Source organism: Rhinolophus ferrumequinum, chromosome 15 (genome assembly GCF_004115265.2).
Source record: "Rhinolophus ferrumequinum isolate MPI-CBG mRhiFer1 chromosome 15, mRhiFer1_v1.p, whole genome shotgun sequence".
In the NCBI taxonomy this organism is placed as follows: domain Eukaryota; kingdom Metazoa; phylum Chordata; class Mammalia; order Chiroptera; family Rhinolophidae; genus Rhinolophus; species Rhinolophus ferrumequinum.
Window position 1 is genome coordinate 43,217,866 of NC_046298.1, and position 19,617 is coordinate 43,237,482.

Sequence of the window (19,617 nt, forward strand, 5' to 3'; positions counted from 1 at the left end):
ACAGGGTGACCTGTGACCACATTAGGTAGGTATCATTGGCCCTCTCAGAAGGGAGGTATCTAACCCAGGGTTGTGTAACTAGTAACTAGCACATCCTTTTGAATTTCTTTTAGAAGAACATTTGAGTTGCTAAAACTATAGCATATCCCCAAAATATTTTACTTTCTTTGGGGACTTTGGTATTTGCCCAAAGATGCTAAATTTGCCTTTTGCAGGTTCTTGGCTGCTTTAGTGGCCTTACAATGATGGTTTGTCCTTTTCTTTCCTGGGATAGAGTCATGCCTGATTAAATGATTTTCCAAGTCCATTTACGTGTCAAGTTTGAACTTAGAAGGAGGATTTGGAGACCCAGTTCTCACTACTTTGTCTTGGGATTTGCAAGTTTGCTCTGGAGACATTTGACTTAATTTGATAGTCCTGCCATCTTAAGGCTCTTTTTTCCCCTCTTTTCTGATCCTTTTCTCTGGACCAAATTCTTCTTTCCCCAAATGTCATCTTCTATGTCATGGGCAGTAGGGTGAGCACCGAGGAGACACCGAGAGGGAAGAAGAGGAGCGTGCGATGGCCAGGCTTGTTTCTGCTTCACCCAGAGTGATGTGAAATTTCAGTTTATGTGCCCCATCTGAGAAAGTGGTTGCCCGAGAGCTATGTTGAGAAGGATTCTGGGGCTGCCTGTTGACAGACTCGGCAGGAAAGAGTGCAGTGATGGAAAAATCCTAACGGGGGAATGGGAACAGACACATTTTTGTAGCCTTTAATGACAACAATAATAATATCATTTGTTGAAAGCCCACTGTGTACCACACGAAGACTGTTCTGTACAGGGATGCACTCCCTTTATCCTCATCACAGCCCTGTGAGGTAGGAAGTGTAACGCTTCCCAATGTATGAAGGAGTTGGTGGTGGAACCAGGATTTGAGCCCAGGCGGCCTGGTGTCTGAGCCTGTGCTCTTCACCACTTGGTCGTCATGCCTCAGGTGCTGTCCCCAAGGCTGCTGTCCTGGCACCCGCAGATTCGCTTCTTTACATCCCATTGAGAAGCTACTCCCTGGGTTTTTCATGTGGGGTGGAAATTGGGGGTCAAGGCAGGTGGCCTTGACCCCATTGTTTGCAGCGCCTTCTCGGCCTCCCAGTCCTAACCTCCAGTGCGGCCGTTCCTCGCTGCCTGCTGGGGACAGCTGTTCCCAGCATCTTGTTTCTGTTTGTCCCAGATAGCCAGAGCACTCTGCATTCTTGGTTGCTGGGTGTGTCTGGAATCTCCTCCTACCCCCCATCTGGCTTGGGAAGCACTTTACCTTTTGCCCCGTGTTCACCCCATGCCCTGCTGTCTTATCCCCATGACTCCCCCCTACTTAACACGGTTCCAGCCTTCAGGCAGCTGGCAGTAGGGTCCTGCAAGCTGAGGGCCACGGACCTCCCCCTTCTTTCTGCAGAGACCAGCTTTCCACTCATAACAAGTAAACATGAGACGATGGGGGACAAATGTAAAAGTCTGTTCCCCAGGAATCATCTTTGTTTCCTTCCTTATATCGTTCCAGACACCCCGTGTTCTGTCCACATCCCCATCATGTCACGCTTCCTTCTCTCCCCACTGTCCACAGTAGGGCTCCCTACCTACACTAGCAGAGGTGATAATGACAGCAGCCATACCAGGCTCCATGTTAAGTCTCACTGTGTTGTCTCCTGTAACTTGGGGACCAGGGTCTAGGAGGTCCAGCTATGGGCTCTTGGGCCTCCCGTCCAGCTGAGTGGTTGGGATCCTCAGATACTGGAAAGGGCCCCCAGCCCCCGAGAGTAGCAGCAGCTCCCACTGACTGAGAATTTACCCCGTGCCGGGCACATTACAAGCTTGATCGCATTTCATTCTCACCAGAAGCTCTGGTCAGCAGGTGCTATTTATTTGCCATGTCACATGTGAGCCAGAGGAGCAAACCTGAGTCAGATCCAAACGCCATGCAGCGGGGCCTCAGAACCCTTAGTATCTAGTGCCGTATGTGACAGATGGTACTAGATGCTCAGTACATTTCCTGAACAAATGGCTGAATAACCACTTAAAGTAGGTGTAATTGTCCCCATTTTACAGATGAGGAAATGGATTGGAATTGGCACTAAATGAGAAATTTAGGATGTTTAGAGCACATTTCTAACCTTGTAAAGGAAGTCCTGCCCTTACGAATGACAACATGGTGCTTCCAGTAACTCTAAACGCTGCTTATCGGCTTGCTTAGGTGATGCTGTCCCCTTAAATGGTAACCCTGTTTGGGTTCAGAACCTCCTAGAAAAGTCACTTACACCTGTGAACCCAGTACACCCAGGCACACACATGACTCAGCATGGAAATTCAGGGCATCTAAGCCTGTCTTGAAAAGTGCTGTGTCCTTGTGTTAACCCCACAAGACAGTCTCCGTTCCCATGGCTGCATTGCATCTCCCCAGCCCTCTGGGTCCCAGCCCCGACCCGACCCGTGGAAGGCCGGCAGCACAGTCTCCTCACGGACGAGCCGCTTCTGCGGCGCTGTGTGTCCCATCAGGTAATGAAGGCTGCAGCCTAAGACATGTTGGAATGAATCACCGCCTCTCTCAGTTGAAGAGTCAAATAATTGTACTGCCATTTGCCACGCGGTGCTGCTTCATGCTAGGTACTGTTCAAGGTGTTTGAGGTGCATCATCTCTTCTAATGCCTAGGATAATAGATTTATTTCTGTTTGTCACAGGGAAAGTAAGGTTCAGAGAGGCTAAATGATCTGTCCAAGGACACACAGCTAGCAAGGGCAGACATGACCAACACAGATGTCCCCAGACATAGCCAGATAGCCCCTAGGGAGCAAAAGCGACCTCTATTGGGAAACTACTGCCCACCCGCTTATAGAAGACCGGGTTTGGAGTGTTTTTCTTCTTTGTTTTCTCTGTTTTGTCCCTTTCGAAGCGCTTGAGCTGAAGCCTCTTCTTATTTTTCTCCCCAGGCGCTGTCTCAAAGGGACCCTCCCCACAACAACTTCTTCTTTTTTGATGGCATGAAGGGGAATGGGATTGTGGAGTGCCTCGGCCCCAAGTGAACCCCGGACATGGCAGCCCCAGAGACGCTGACCCTCAGCGTGCCCACACATGTCCCCTGTCCCCTTCCCCCACGAAGGCATCTCCAGGCAAGGGGAGAGTGAGGTCGTTGGACCAGTACAAACCATTTCCTGCAAGCAGCAAGGTTGTGCGGATACGCTCCCTGCGAGCCCCAGCAGCTGCTGAGTGCTAAGGGGAGTAGGGGCCGGCTGGCTCCCTTCCCAGCATGCACGGCTGTTTGCCAGCTCCCGAGTGGCGGTCACCTGAGAGCGCCCTCTGGCCCCCTCTGTCCTGGTGCTGTCACGGCCTGGCCAGGCTTCTGGGGTACCCTGGGGATGCCTGCCAGGAACCAGCACGCCTGGTTGCTTAGGAGCCTCTCGCCACGTTCCTGGACTTATTCCCTACCTGATGTCACACAGAGAGGAGCATGACCTCAGGTGGGCATAAGGCCCAGGCCCGATGGAACCGCAATTCCAAGTCAGACAGGTGACCTGAGAAAGGAAAAAACATGGCAGGCGGGATGTATTTATTTCCTCCAAAGTTTGAGATCCTGAAAAACAACAGGTGGCCTCTGGTGGGCTGTTCTTGAGTTTTAGTTGAGGATTAGTGAGTTCCAGCCTGGATTGTGGAAGAGAGGAAATGTTACCAAGTCCTCTTGGGCATTAGGGCGAGACCTTGCAAGTCGAATATTAGTAGGAAAACTTGTTTTATTTTAAAAGGCAAAGGCCAGGGTCCCACTCGCTGGGGATTCTTATCTGTTGGGGCTGAGGGAAGCTCCGTGTTGGGAAGGAAGAGCCTGTCCTTTTGACAGACCCCTATCTTGAGGACCGCTCTGGAGGCTGGTGCATTTAAGGGCTGTGTCAGTCCTTCCTTTTCCCCCTGAATGGCAGCTGTGTGTTTTTTTTACATTTTCTAGATTTCCGTGGTTCTTTAAAAAGGAATGACAGAAATAAAGTTACTTGCTTTGGGATTTGTTTGCTTTTCTTCCACATTTGAAACTTCCTCTGACTGGGACTGATCCTACCAATTGCCTTTTTAAACCTGAAGCAATATCACCGGATGCTTTAACATGACTCCAAAATTCCTCCCCTCTAACAACCATTCCTGCCGTTTCTGGATAATCCAGCAAATGTTAAATTGCTCAAATTCTAGAATGTGTAGAAGTTTCTGGTTCTGATTGTTGAATAATTCAGTTAAATAGTGGCTGTTCTCAGTGATGAGAATTACAGTAATAGAAAAGGAGTAAAACATGATACTGGCACTACCTCTGTTTATACCCTCTGTACCAGGCATCGTGCAGTGTGAAAGGGGGCGACAGCCACATTTTAAATTTAAGTGGCACTTAAGTAATGTGCCCCAGTCTCTCAGCTGGTAAGGGTCAGAGCTGTCCTTGGAACACCGAGTTTGTCTTGACTTGGTAGTCCAAGTAGGCTCCTCCTTGATGTAAAATTAAAATTGTGTGAGGTTTGGGCTTGGCCAGTTTGAATGAATAAATCAGCTCCTTTCCTATTTCAATCTTGCTGCACTCCATGAAAAGGAACTGGGCTGGGAGGCAGAACTGAATTCCCCACCCTCCTTCAGGGTCACCTCTGCCCCCGCCTTAGGTGAGGCTAGGGCTGCGTTTCTGGACAGGCCCCTTTCTAGTTCCCATTAGTGTCAAGTCAGAGGCACCAAGGTCAGCGGTTTTATTGATGCATGAATCTCACCCTGCCTTTGAAATGTGGAGCTAATTATACCCTTTACTTTGCAATGTGGGGCCTTGGTCACAAGGGGGAGCAGGCGGGTCTGAATGGATGAAAACAAAATTGTCATTGGAGAATCTTCTCTGAGGCTTTTCAAACTTTTCCACCCTGAACCTCTCATGGCAGAGATTGAGTCATCCACGGAGGACCCCTCGGGAATCAGGGAGTGGTACGGGAAGCTGCCAGCCCCAGGCAAAAAATGTCTTCATTCTCATTTCTTCAAATTTCATATTCTTCCATATTATATGTCAGTATTATCATAAAAATGGATTTCTCTAAGTCTCCGGGAAGTGCACAGTGATTGTCCTGTAGTTTCTAGTCGCTCCAGGAGATCTGTAGCCCACATCGGAAGGAGATTCGACTCTGAAGACGACATACTTTTGGGGTGCTGGAGTTAACAAATGAAAGGCTGGCTTTGGGGTGGCCAGCTTTTTCCACTCCATAGGCCACTTCTGTTTTTGGTTTGTGCAATAGCCAAACTCCGTTAAGTGCTTAATGTGTTGAAGCCTTCAGAACATTCTAGTGGAACAGGTGCTACTCAAAAAGAAGAAAAGCAATACATGCAAAAGTAAAAAAACATTGCAACACAATAACAAGCTCGGTTCCATTATAGCCCACATCTGTGATTTCCCTTAGCGGTGCAGACCCTTTTTGTCAGTTTCCTGCATTTCTTTTGTAAATACAAATATTGAGATATGTCCTATTTGCCCCTTTACAGGTTTGGAAATGGAAGATTAGGTTATAGTTGTCCAGTCAAAAGAGTTTAATAATAATAATAGCTAACATGTTCACACTACCTGCCTGGAATTTTTCAAAATGCTTGTACTTCCACTAAATTGTTTGAATCCTCAAAGTAGCCCCATGGGGGTCCATACTGTTGTGACCATATTGCAGGCAAGGAAACGGCTTCACCCAAGAGGTAAGGGATGAGATGTGGGCTGACGGTAAAGGCTTCTATGCCAGACACGTAAACATTCGTTTAGTGGCACCGCTTCTGATGACCTCGGTAAGGGCAAGGAGACTCGGGCTTTGCCCTCACAAGGTCCTTAGACCTAGGAGATCCCACCGGACATCACCAGTCAGGCCCCGGCGCTGAGGGGAGACTTCAGCTGGGTCCAGAGGGGCAGGTGGGTTTTGTTTTTAAGCTCATCGTAAAGCCTTCAAGTGATAGACTAGCATAAGAGTGAAAAGATCCCCACACTGCGTCACACGGCCTGTCAGCTCGATGTTGGCCACATAGGAGCAGCGAAACTCAGGATTTCAGAGAGAAACGTGAGATGCTTTTTGTGTATGTTATGTGTATCCACTTTTGTATCTACCCCAGAGGTCACCTCTCGCAGCCACTGAGAGTGAACCCTTCCAGGCTGTCAGGTTCAAAACCACACTACCTCTTAGCTATATGGGCAAGTGACTTTTCTGTACTTCAGTTACCCCATCTCAGATGAAGTAACAAGTAGTACATTCCTCTGATAGGTGAAAATTTAATTAATTAATATGTTCTTTGAGTACAAACTCCTCAATGTCAGCTGCTACCGTGTTTCCCCGAAAATAAGACCGGGTCTTATATTAATTTTTGCTCCAAAAGACACATTAGGGCTTATGTTCAGAGGATGCCATCCTGAAAAATCATTCTAGGGCTTATTTTCCGGTTACGTCTTATTTTCAGGGAAATACGGTATTGTGCATATTCGTAAATAACTTTTTCTACAAGTTGCTTTTTCTCACTATGTCTTAGAGACTGCCAGTGCATCACTCATCAAATTCCAAAACCACAGATGAGCCATAAACCATTTAATCAGTCTGTTGTTGAGTGATACTGAGCCTGTTTCCTTTGTACATACTTGGGAAAGACACCCAAAGCCAAATTCTCAGGTTACAGAGTAAGTGCGTTTGAGATGGTGATTCTTTCCACAGGCGATAGGGTGGTAGCACCGGACCTTTTCCTTTGTTGTTTGGATAGAAAGTACATGTGTGTAGTACAGAACTGAAAGGTTTACAAAGATAGGCAGTTGCATTTTTTAAGGAAGGGCAGATTTATAAACAATGAAAAGTAAATCTTCCCTTTCCAGCAGCAACCATTGCAGGGTGAGAGTATTTGGAAGTGGGTGAAGTGTGCCGGGTCAACTTTGGAGTTAGCTTGCTGGAGATTGCGCAGTTTGCAAGTGGCAATGGTTTAGCTGAGGACCTCCTTGCCAGGTCCTCTGAACCTCACTCTGCCAGGTTGCAGGACCGCTTGGCACCTTGATTCCAAGGGAGAAGGCCTCATAGACCAGTTAGGTGTTCCTTTCCCTCTGAACAAGTGATCCCTCCTTTGTTTTTCTAGGAGCCCTTTGGACTGGGCTAACAAAATGTGGCCCCTAGCTTTGTCCCTGGGTCTCCGCTTTTCATCTAACCTGGATGGTGGCATGGGGTTCCCCACTTTCAGTTCTAAAAATGATAGGTTTGGGTCTATTCAAAAGAAGATACAGAAGTTCTGTTTCTTGTGTGGTGGGGTAAGTTTCTAACAGACAAAATAATTCTAGACAAAATAAAAAAAAACGCTACCAAAAAACAACTACTGGAAGGCCCTAGAGAGTGAACAAAGGAAGGTGGATTTGGAGGGGAGTTGAAAGTTGCAAGAAGAGCCCAGCACAGGGTGAGTTTTCTGGTGCTTGTGTGTTTTGTTTTTCCCTACCATGTTAGCCTGAGGCAGCGCACCAGGCCACCAAAACTCAGGTAGGAAACCAGCTGTCTTACTGGCCTGAAGAACCAGAGGACAGAGCCAGGTTAACCACAGCTCCTGGAAAAGAGTGCCAGCGAAGGGAAACCCCAAGGTATCTGTATAAATTCAGCCCAAAACTCTTGCTGACCGTCGGACTATGAATGTGTGTGGCAGACTCAGCAGGACAGAAGTGCACTGGATTTGAGCTGTCACCCACTGCAGCAGTTTCTAACAAATATCCCCTAAAAAACAGTCACATCCTTTGGAGGATATAACAGAATCCAGAATGTCTACACCATAACCTTCATAATAGCCAGGATACAATCCAAAATTACCTAATATACATGGAATCAGGGAAATGTGACCCATTCTGAAAGGAAAAGACAAGATAATCGAGAACCCAAGTGTTGGAATTAACAGACAAGGATTTTACCTCATTGAGGTAAAGGAAAATACACGTGTGATGTGAAAAATAGGAAGTCTCAGCAGAGAAATAGAAAATGTTAAAGAATTGAAAGGACGTTCTAGAACTGAAAAATATAATACGTGCAATTTTAAAACTCACTGGTAGACCTAATGTAATAGCATGAAGATGATGGAGAAGAGATTGTGGGAACTGGCTGTGGGTTAATAGAAATTATCAAGTCTAAAAAGGAAAAACTATTTTAAATAACGAGAGCTTGTGGGACACCATCAGGAGGTCTGATAATATGTCGCATTGGAGTCCCAGAAAGGAAGGAGAGAGAATGGGGAAAAAAATGTTTGAGTAAATAATGTCCCAAAACTTTGAAATTTGGTGAAAGATGTAAGTTTACAGACTTGAAAAGCTCAGTGACTCCTAAACAGGATAAATCGGAAGAAAACGGCCTGGACATACTATAGTCAGTATGAAAATCAAAAACAAAAAAAAAATTTGAAAGCAGCCTGACAAAAACACATTACAAACAGAACTATGATTCAAATGATCCTAGATTTCTCATCAGAAATGATGGAGGCCAGGAGACAGTGAAACATCCTTAAAATGCTGAAAGCAAACAGTCAATCCCAGAATTCTATAACCAGTGAAAATCGGTATTTTCAGATAAAAGAAAACTAAAAGAATTTGTCTCCAGCAGAAATACACTATGAGAAATGCTAATACAATTCTTCAGGCTTATGGGAAATTGTCACAAGAGAAACTTGGGACTTCAGGATGCATTGAAGAGCACTGGAAATGATAAATACTGTAGATGGGGAAATTCTTTTCAGAGACTTTTCCTCTTAATTTCTTTGAAATACATGACTAAAGCAAAAGTTCTGATATTGTCTTGTGGGATTTGTCATGGGTGTAGACGTAATCCACATGACAACTATAGCATAGAATGATGGGTGTGGAGAGGCTTGGGGGACCCGAGCAGTGGCAGTTACAATTATAAATCAATAGACCTAATCCAGCCATATGGATAATTCCATGAACTGTTACTGGAAAGGGGAGGTGCCTGGACAGACAGCTGCGTATGTGACTATGCCACTGCCCGTCCTTGGGCCAGTGCACCAGTACTTAAGCATGAAGAAACACAAGAATTAAACACCCAGGTACCCAGTCGTCATTTTGCCACTTGCTTTTTTGACATCCTGTTATTTATTTACATGGATAGGGTTCTAGTTCATTCGCGTTAACTGCTGTCGAGTTTTCTGTTGTATGACAAGCAGTTAGTTTACCCTTTTGACTGCTAGTGGAGACTTAGATGGTTGATTTTGTATGTTGCCAGTTCTCGGACACTTGCGCACATCAACTTCTAAGGGAGATACCCAGGATGGCTGTTGCTGGCATAGGTATGTTCAACCTCAGCTTGCCAGGGTTTTGCCAAATGCCTCTCCAAAGCGATGGTTCCCTTAACCTGGCCCTGGCCTTTTAAAAGGGCCACTTCCCCTGAACTTCCTCTTTTCCAGTGAGGAGAGCTGGGATTTGAACCCGTGTCTGCCTATTTGGGAGGGGACACAAGGAAAGCATTTGGCCAGTTGCCCTGATTTCAGGAAGGCAACGGTAGGAGCCCCCTTGTTACATTTATTCAACACCAGCTCTTTATGCCAGGCAGTGTGCTAGGCCTTAGGGCAGCTACGTACTGTTTCCCTGAAAATAAGACCTAGCTGGACAATCAGCTCTAATGCATCTTTTGGAGCAAAAATTAGTATAAGACCCGGTCTTATATTATGTAAGACCGGGTCTTATATTATAGTAAAATACCAGGTCTTATATTAAGAGCTGATTGTCTGGCTAGGTCTTATTTTCGAGGAAGCACGGTAGGTAAAGCCTAGCTCGAGGTGCTCTCCCAGATGTCACGTCATCTTGACCCTGAGGGCAGGGTCAAGGTCCATCTTCATCACTGGCACATTCCTCTAGAGTCCTCAGGGTGGTGCTTCTGCATGTAAGTTACAGGCCATTCATACTTTATCCAGTGGGGGAATAAAATGAGAATGAAGCACCAGAACTCCCACCCTCCTGGGTTTTGCTTTGAGTAGGCGTTCAGTAAGGATGCATGAAGGCTGGCCACACGCAGTCAGTGGCTCCTCAGCCTTCCTTTAGGAACAGCTGCAGACACCCAGGTGTGCCCCCTGGACCCAGACGGGTCAGGAGGCTCTGACCAGGCCACGCAGCGGGAAAGGAGAACCGAAATAATATCCACTGTTCCAATCTGATTTTATTGAAAAGGAAACATACAAAAATCATGTACAAAAAAAATTAACCAAACATGTACAGAAAATTCATTCCGGTATCTACAGCAGCGCATATACAGTATTTTACAGGCTGGGCCATCCCTCCCCGCTCCCAGACTCCTCCCTCTTCTGAGATTCCCTCCCTCCCTGACTCCCCATCTGCCCCCCAGCGCTTCGCCCTGGGGACTAAGGCTGGGGCGGTTTCCACCAAATTATCCCACCCCCCAAATGAATGCCAGTGGTCACACGTGCTCTCTCTAAACCTATGCAATGGGATTGATGGGGGCAGGGGGTGGTCACGGGCAGAGCACAGGATTCACAGTCTGGGCCCCTCCTGGCCACCCCCAGATGAAGGTGAGGCAGGCATGCCCACCACCCGCCGGCTGGCTCAGGGAAGATGGCTGGGCGCTGGGCTGGGGCAGCCATCAGACGCACCCCATTCTCTGGCTCCAGGAGGCTAGTGGTCACGTTTGGCTCATTTGTTCTTCACGGGCCCCCTCCCCAGGAGGAGGGGGGGAAGCACCAGGGGCCTGATGAGGCCAGGCCCAAAGTGAAGGAGCACTGGGAGGGAGACTCCCCCAGTGTCACCCCTGCAGCTGGAACGGGCAGCCAGCACCAGCAGCCTTTCCTGAGATGGTGGTGGGCGGCAGAGGCGGGTGGCTCAGTCCCCACCCCCTCGGTCACCGCCGCCTTCAGACACTGAGTCCGAGTCCGTCAGCCCTCTCTCTCCTGGCTTCTCAGCCAGGGACCCAGGAGTCCACATCTCCTTCAGTGCACCCCAGGCTAGGCCGGGGCTGGGTCTGGAGTGGCTGCCCTGGCCCGCCCCTGGGACAGGCAGGGCTGGTAGTCCAGTATGCTACATGGTGCAGAAAATGTCCCCCGCGCTGGCCAGGGCGTCAGGAGGTGGGAGGGTCCTGCCCCCCAAGTCCCTGACGTCCACCGTGCGGGTGCAGGCACCTAATTGGGCTCCATCTCGGGGGCTCCACGGCCCCTGGGTAAGGGCAGCAGTCCCATGATCAGGTTGTACAGGACCCTCCAGGGCGAGGGGCGGTGTCGCTGCTGCTCCTCTTGTCTCTAGGGAAAGAGAAGAGAAAGGAAGTCAGAGCGGGCTTGTGAAAGGCGCATCGGTGGTCAGCTCCAAGGGCAGTGAGGAGCGAGCCATGGTCCTGAGTGAGCTACACCCTCAACCAACCCTCTGAAGTAGGTGCTCTTACTGCTAATGGGGTCCAAATCCCAGTTCCTCTGCCCACCAAGGCCAATGGCACCTCAGAGGACAACAGAGTATTCAGTGCATATTAGCTGTGATCTATCTCGTCTCCGGTTTCCAGATGAGAAAGTCACCCAGTCAAAGTCACACGGGGCTGCTGGCTAGGGCTGGATTGCAGACCATCCTGCCCTCCCCTAAAAGGCTGACGAGACAGAAAGATGGGAGCAAGGAGCCCATAGTCTCAGTGATTCTAGAACAATCTGTGGAAGGAGGAGAATGGAAACAGTTCACCATCTGCGCTGAGGATGCACAGATGTATGTCTACACAAAGTTAACCCCTGCCCTCTCTCCAGGGGCAAGATGAAACCTTGGGGTGGCCTCTAGGACCCTCTCAGCTCCAAAGTGCTAGGAAAGCGGGCACAAAGAAAGCTAAACACAAGAAGACTCGCACCAGTGAAAATGAAAGGTTAAGATGTAGCACTCTCCCGGCCCCACACTGAGTGCATGGCCAGGTTCTGTGCTTATTTAATAAGGGGGCGGGGGGTCCACCTAATCTATCCCCAAGATGGGAATGACAAACCCATCTTACAGATGAGAACAAGGTGGGAAAAACTATCCTAATGATCCTATTGAGTGCCTGGGGTGGGTTGCCTGGTACCAGCCCCTGCCTTCTCATCACTCCCCACCAACTCTTGCAGCCAGGAGGTAGCAAAGGGGACACATCAGACTGGCATAGGTTAAAAAGTCTGCCATCGTTACACTGTTTCTGGGTACCACCTGGCACAGCCACCTTGGTGAACAAGCCAACAATCATCTAGTCAGGCTGAGGGGCAGGCAGACCACCCAGGTATCTATTTTGGGGACACACAGGAGTGCATACTCAAGATGTGCATTGTTTGGAAAAGCCAAAAAGAAAAAGCCAACAAATAAAATTTGAGACATTTTTTAAATCCTAAAGATCCATCAATGAGAAAAATGAACACGGGTACTGTATGTTGATCCAATAGAATGCTACGTGGCAGTGAAAATGAATAAACCAAAGCTCCTCTGCCCAAATGGATGAATCTCAAGCATAAATTGAGGGGGTCACGTTTGGAGAGGAACACACACTGTTTCATGTATACAACGCCCAAAACGCCCCACAGGCCTAAGCATTGTTTGGCCTGGTAAATATGGAGTAAAAGAAGCAATACCTGCAGAAGAATGGAACAGGCCAACTTGAGAGGTTTTCTTGGGAAGGGGGGACAGGAGGGAGTCAGAGAGAACAAGGGGCTTCACAACATCCGGTTTTTGTTTTTCTTTGAATAAGCAAGCAGTGTGGGTGTCATGTTCAGCTTGGACAGAGCTGGGCGGTGGGTGCCCCGATGTTTGTTATTCTCTATTCTCTGCTGGCGGCTTCAAATATTTTGTTTTAATCAGAGGCGGAGCTGTGGGTTTGGGGGCAGGGCCTTCCTCGGGGCGGGGCTCCAAGCCCCGCCCCCGGCCGGCCCGGGAAGCAGTGTGGCGCGCTGCGGGCCGCGCGGGCGGGCGCGGTCGCGCCGCCGCTGCTGACTCACCAGCTATAAATAGCCCGGGATATATGAGCTGCACGGCCGAGCGCCGCCCTCAGTCCCCGCGGCCGCGGGCCCGGGCGCGCCGCATCGCTCAAGGTAGCCCCAGCCCCGGCCCTCGCCCGAGCCGCGCCAGCGCGGGCCCTTCGGCGGCTCGGCGCTCACGCCGCCCCTCCCACCTGCCTGTCCCCGGCGCGACCCCGCCGCGCAGGGCAGCAGCTGCCGCACATCTGGCGGGGCCGCCCGCAGCCCCCTCCCCGGCGGGAAGTCCCACCTGCCGTCTACCCCTCCCCCAGCACTCACCCGCCGCTCGTACAGTGCGTCGAGGTCGTCCGCCATTCGCCGCAGCTGGGCCCCGATCTCTCGGGCCCACTGCTCCTCCTCCCCCCGGACTCCCGGGGCTGCGTGGGTGGGGCCGCCCGCCAGGGCACCCGGGGCGCTGGGCACCGGCGATTCCAGGTGCTGCTCCGCGGGTGAGAGTGAGGGCTGAGGACCTGGGAAAAGCCGAGGGGTGTGGTCAGCACCATGACCCCTCTAGGCCCTGAGGTGTCCCCAAGGGACTAGTTGGCCAGGGCAGGCCTGTTTCTCCCTTTTCCAGCCGCCTGATTTCTCTGTTCCCGGTCTCATTTCTAGCGATTCCGTTTTCCCCTCTTAGAGCCAGATTTGTCAGCTCCTACTCCCCAGACATCAGAAAGGTAGGGGTCCTGGGGTGGCCTTTCTGGGGTCACTTGTCTAGCCAGCTACCAGCCCACTACCCGTTAGTATGGAAGGCCTTCCTCTTATCTGACTTAAGTACCTCTATTCCACAACGGGGCCAAATTTTGCCTGCCCCATTTAACAGATGGAGAAACTGAGGCCCACCCTAAAGAAGTGGCCCAAGGTCACACAGGGATACAACCACTGACTACACCCAGAGTCACAAGCCTCAGGTCTCCTGCCCTCTCTTGTCCAACCACAGTGAAGCCACACCCCCGGATGTGGCAGGGGCCTGGAGACCAGAAGGCCAGACTGGCTGCCTCAGGGCACGGGCCTGGGGGGGCTGGGATGCGGGAGATGCCTTCCTGCCCCACCCCCTTCTGAGCTCCTCTGACGTCTCTTCCTCCCTCTGGTCACCCCAGTTCCTAGCCTGAGAGATCCCTAAGGCCGAAAATCAGACCCCAATTTCCACACCTGGGACTCTGGTCTTGAAATCGGGTCCCTTCTTGCCCGACTGCCAGGGAACTGAGCCAAGGAAGTTTACTCTCTGAGCTTTCCTGGGCTCCAGGGACGGGGTGGGGCTGGAGAGGGAAACCGGGACAGTCTCCCTGCCACCAAGTGTGCTGGCTGGGATGGGGCTACCGGGCAGCACAGGGTTAACGGCCCATCAGGCAGGGGGACCTTTAACCCTTCCCTCCCCAAGACTCACCCCCCCAACTTTCCCAACATAATGGCCCCTCCCCCATCGTTCCTTCTCCCGGACTGCGCTGAGGGCCGGCCCTGGCCAAAGAGACGCAGATAAAGGCGAAAGACCACCCTCGACCCCTCCCCAAAGTCCTGAAGTGACCGTCCTCCCTCACTCCCCACACTCTCTCCTACTACAATCCTCAGCGGAGCTCAAGGGACCCAGACTAGGGAAGAGGGGCTGGGAAACAGCTGTTGCCCCAGGCCCGGAAAAGGCCCTGGGCAGCAACTCGAGGACTGCAGTCAGATTCCAGGAGGGACTTCCCGCTCGGCCTCCCCCACCCCCAGCCTCCCACTCCGTCTTCCTGCTTCTTGCAACACAAAGACCACACTGGCCACACCCTCCCTGTGGCCCGGCCGGCTCGCCACCTCCCCCCACCCGCTCCCACTTCGCCAGTTCCTCTGTCTCTCTCTCCTGGCTCCCATCATCCCTGGTGTGGGGCGGCACTTACCGTCGGGGCGCGGGCCTCGGGGCCGGCTGCGGGGACCCCCAGGCCAGCGGGGGCCCCCCAGGGTGGAGGTGACGGTGGGCGGGGCTGTGGGGGCGCAGAGGTAGGCAGCTGGCAGCAGGGCAGGGGCGGCGGGGGCAGCGGGCAGGCCTGGCTCGCAGAGGCCGCAGGACACAGCCGAGGGCACCAGGCGGCTGAGTGGGAAGGGGCGCGGGCCGTCGCGGGCCAGGCCCTCTACGGGCTCCGGGGAGCTGCCCTCCTGGAGTGCTCGGGCCATGGCGCTCCCTGGGGCCTGCGGGACAGGAGAGGGGTGCTGTCAGCCAGCAAGTGCAGGGGGCACCACGGCCCCACAACATACACACCCTACGGTGTCCCCAGGACACCCCCACTCTCGCACACAGCGATGAGCACACATGGGAGCAGAGATGGCAACCACCATAGCACACAAGGGCCCAAATGGAGGGGACTGTGGATGCCTAATATGGCCACACAAGACACACACCCACCTAGGACTGCACATGGTGATGGGCACACATGAGGGTCAGGGAGGCACAGGATGGCTCGTTCTCACAGCAAGTACAAGGGCTCACACAGGACCCAGGGGTTTGTCAGGTGTCTGTGTGACTAAGGGTGACAGCCCCACAACACAAACTCACCCAACCAGGGGTTCACACAGGACATGGACTGGTGGGGTTAACTTCTGGGATACAGTGATGGGCACACACGGAGGGCAGCCAGGCACTGTGACGGCTCCCTCAACACACACAAGGACACACGCAAGACCCAAATGGGTAAGACTTGAGGGTTTGTGTGAAGGGTACACCACACACACTTAAGGACTCAGGCAGGTCTGGCCAGCCTGACCTCCCACCTCATCTCCCATTTGCACAGAAACACTGACATGGTCCCAGTGTCAGACACTGCTACTCAGTACGCAGGACACACACACACACACACACACACACACACACAGTGACCAAAACGTGGACATACTCATAAACCATGGGAAGAGCTATGTATACAATGCATACTGTCTGGCACAACCCATCCCCACCCTCCACACATATACAAACTGTCAAAATCTCACACACTGACCCACTGTTGATATGCACAGACACACACACAATGCAGCAAACACAAGCACAAACACACTAAATAGGCACTGCCACACTTCTCAAACACACATGCCCCTCCCCCCACACACACCCAAGAGATAAAGCGTACACACCTCAGGACTCATGCACATATCAACACAAAACAGACATCCCAGACACACAACCACTTGTCACCAACTCTCAGACCCCAGGATACATGTAAATCAGGCATACACAGACACATGTCATCGGACCCAGAAGCATTACCACACATGCCGGCAACAACACACAGACACAACAGTAGAACAGCAGTCGTCAAGCCATCCTCCTCCCCCAATCTCAAAACACCATCACCAACTGTCAGCCCCGGACACACACACCAGCTAACTCTAATCCCACACAGCCCTGGCAGCACGCACACCTAAAGGACCCACAGAAAACACTGGTCTCACGTGACTGACATAAACACTACACACACGCAGCCCACATGACACACATGAGCCAGCCGATCGTGGAGACAAGCCCCTCAGACCCAACACACACACACACACACACACACACACACACACACACACTGGCTCAGACACAGCCCCATGCAAGAGGCTGCCAGCAACACCCACTGACAGTACTGCACAGACCCTACAGAGACGCGGTCCTCAATTCCAGACACCGATGCCAGACACACAAGCCAAACACAGACGGAGACAACACCCCCCACCACACACACACACATACATACACCAGGCAGAACTCACACAGACACCTGGACAGAAAAACAGACATCGGCATTCAGCAGACACCATCACAAACGCTTAGCTGAGACACATGCCCTGGAGATATAGTCAGACAGTCCACACAGGCAAGACACACAAGCACACAAACACAGCACATCGTGCAAGACACACACATAAACACACAAACACAGCTCACTCAAGCAACACACAAACACACAACAACCACACACTAGCACATGCAGGCAACACAGACCCACAGAATCACCCCCAAACAGCACACTCTTGACAACTCTCACAGAGAACACACACACACACACAGGTACACCACACATAAACAGAGCCCCCACCCTTCAAGCAGGGCAGACACAGACAGCACCCCATACAAACACACACAGGGACTCACGCACACACCCCGACGGGCCACAGCCCCAACATTCCCCTGGACGGACACCACCACTCCCTGCGGACCCCAGCACAAACTCGGAGCCAGACACACGCACACACCCAGGCGAGACACCTGCAGATCCACAACCCCGCACACGCGCGCTCCCACGGCGGGGCCAGACGCCCCCCCCTGCGCTGTCACAGCCCCCCCACCCCGCCGCCGCCACGTGCGCCCGCCCCGCCCGCCAGGCGAGAGCGGGGCCAATAACCGGCTGTTGCTGGGGCGCAGCCCCCGCCCGCAGGAGCCGCAGACTACGCGGCCCGCGTGCCGCCCCCTGTCGCCGCCCCCAGCGGGCGCGCGCCTGGGGTGTGGCCGCCCCTCCTTGCCGTACCCCCCACCGCCCCTCCCGGACTGCGGGGGCCGGGGCAGTCGGGGTCGACTCACTTCCCCGGGGCCGCACTGGCCGCCAGGGGGCGCTGCCGAGCCCGCACCCCATTGTTTGTAAACAAACCCGCCAGACCGCTGAGGCACCTGTGCTCCCGGACCCATAGTGCCTCTAGCCCAGAGACCCCAGCCCAGAGTCCTTCATGAAGGTAGAGGGCGGGGAGAGAGGGAGGCATGAAGTGAGGATGCAGCGCGCCCCCATTGCTCTCCGCGTGTACTCCCGCCACCTCCTCCAGGGAGCCCACCCGGCCTGGCCAATCGCGGCCGGCGGGGACTCGGGGTGCGCACACTCACCCCGGGGGCATGAACACGCCGGAGGGGGTGGTGATAGGGGGCGGGCGGCTTCCTTCAGGAGGACGCGCCCGCCGAGCGCCGCACGCTGCGGCGACTGCTGCTGCTGCTCTAACTGCAGTGGCTGCTGCTGTGGCTGTGGCTGCTGCTGCTGCTGCTGCTGCTCGGCCCGCAGGCGCGTCCGCGTCGTGGCCGCCGCTGCTGATTTTGTGGCTGCAACCGCCAGGCGCCCGCTCGCATGTGGCTCGCGCCGCGTCTCAGGCCGCCCGGCGGATCCTGGGCCCGCTCGGCTGCGGCCCCGCCCCGCCCCGCCCCGCCCCCGCCCAGCGGGTCCCACGCCCCGCCCCCGAGTGACGCCACGGCCCCGCCCGCCCGCTGTGGACAAGTCGGGACTTGCTGGGCGCTCGCCGCGCCCCCTACCTCAGCGCGGGGGGTTTCCCTGCAGCCTGGGCGGGGCGGGGCCTGGCCCGGGGCGACACAGGACAGCCGGACACATACACTGACACACTGACACACTGACTGGGACCCACAGACACACACCCCTGGAGCGCAGTATACAAAGTCACGTGCTGACAGGGCCACGGGGTCAAACCAACGCACAGACACACGGCCACAGTCACACAAATGCAAACCTTGAACCGGGGTGAGGACACACATACACCCCCAGGCACAAATACATAAACTGACTCACTGACACCGTTACTGGAACACGCAGACGGACCCAGTGAGAGGGACACACACAGGTGCACAGACACCCACGCTGATGAGCCCATGCAGACCCCAAAACTCAGAGTTTGTATTCATGACATTCCCACTGAGTAGGTACACACACAGAGAGACATCTGTCACAGGGATACCTGGACACGCAGCTTGATCTAGATGACACTCCCGCAGGGACACACACTAACACAGCCACATCAGCTCACAGCTGACAGTAAAACTGCCAGAAGTTGACTCTCACAGACATAGATCAAGTCAGACATAAAAGAAACTGGCCCCCAACACACAGTTCACAAAGTCACACCTGTGACAGGTACCTGCTAACTGTCACACTCCAGAGGAGGCACACCTGGCCACACTTGCCACAAATCTGATGGGGGACCCAGTACCAGAAGGAAGCCTCGGCACCTGGCATGGACATGCCCGGGCAGCCCCTGCACTGACTCTCACTGTCTCATGGGTTTCACTTCCTTTTCCTTTCTCAGTTTCTCATTGTCACTACCACACCAGCTCTGACTTAGTGACCCATCCTTTCTTCTCTTAGTGCCCTGGGGCTCTGTCTGACCTGCACTTTCCATTTCTTCTATGTCACACCCCCAACCAAACCAAGTCACCAGAGGATGAGTCACCTCTGAGTGCCAGCACTGGGCTGGCCAAGAAGGAATGCCAGTCTTGAGCAGTGGTGGGCTTGTCCAGACTCTCAAACTCGGCTCTTTCCAGTACCAGATCCTTAGACCTCACCTGAAATCTCCCTACTTTAAATATTGGAGATTAATGAATTCAACTCCCTCCCTCCTTCCCTGCCCTCATTCACTCATTCATTCATTCCCCCTTCCTTCTTTTCTTCCTTCTAGTGTTTTTCAAATTGTGTGTTGTGAGCAAATCATGGATTGTAAAATCACTTTCATGGATCTTATTTTTTTTATTCATTGAGATATATTTACACACAATAAAATTTATTCTTTTTAGGTCTATAGTTTGGCAAGGTGTGACAATTGTAGACTATTGTAAACCACCAAAATCAAAATTCAAAACATTTCTTTTACCCTGAATACTTCCCTCTGCCCCTTTATTGTCAGCTCCTTCTAACTGCAATTTTGGTGGCTCTTG

General features: G+C 52.5%; 2 protein-coding genes across 3 annotated transcripts in view; one reads left to right on the forward strand and one right to left on the reverse strand.

Annotated features, from left to right (window-relative positions):
- Positions 1-3,821, forward strand: part of SAE1 (SUMO1 activating enzyme subunit 1) — a 64,512-nt gene extending 60,691 nt beyond the window's left edge. Inside the window, exon 9 of the mRNA XM_033128812.1 lies at positions 2,963-3,821. Coding sequence (XP_032984703.1) covers positions 2,963-3,055 — 93 coding nt within the window. The 3' untranslated portion in view covers positions 3,056-3,821. The remainder of the gene's footprint in view (positions 1-2,962) is intronic.
- A 6,334-nt stretch (positions 3,822-10,155) lies between these two features.
- BBC3 (BCL2 binding component 3) lies at positions 10,156-18,046 on the reverse strand. 2 transcript variants are annotated; one of them, XM_033129516.1, is made up of 4 exons: positions 17,791-18,046; positions 14,843-15,131; positions 13,254-13,444; positions 10,156-11,267 (listed from the first exon to the last, which is right to left on the reverse strand). In XM_033129516.1, the coding sequence occupies exons 2-4, from the start codon at positions 15,114-15,116 to the stop codon at positions 11,151-11,153; spliced, it is 582 nt and encodes a 193-aa protein (XP_032985407.1). In that variant the 5' UTR covers positions 15,117-15,131; positions 17,791-18,046; the 3' UTR covers positions 10,156-11,150. The 2 variants fall into 2 exon arrangements, with proteins under 2 accessions (XP_032985407.1, XP_032985408.1); XM_033129517.1 differs by lacking the exon at positions 17,791-18,046 and adding an exon at positions 17,172-17,257 and having other exon boundaries at positions 10,165-11,267.
- Between the last annotated feature and the right edge of the window lie 1,571 nt (positions 18,047-19,617).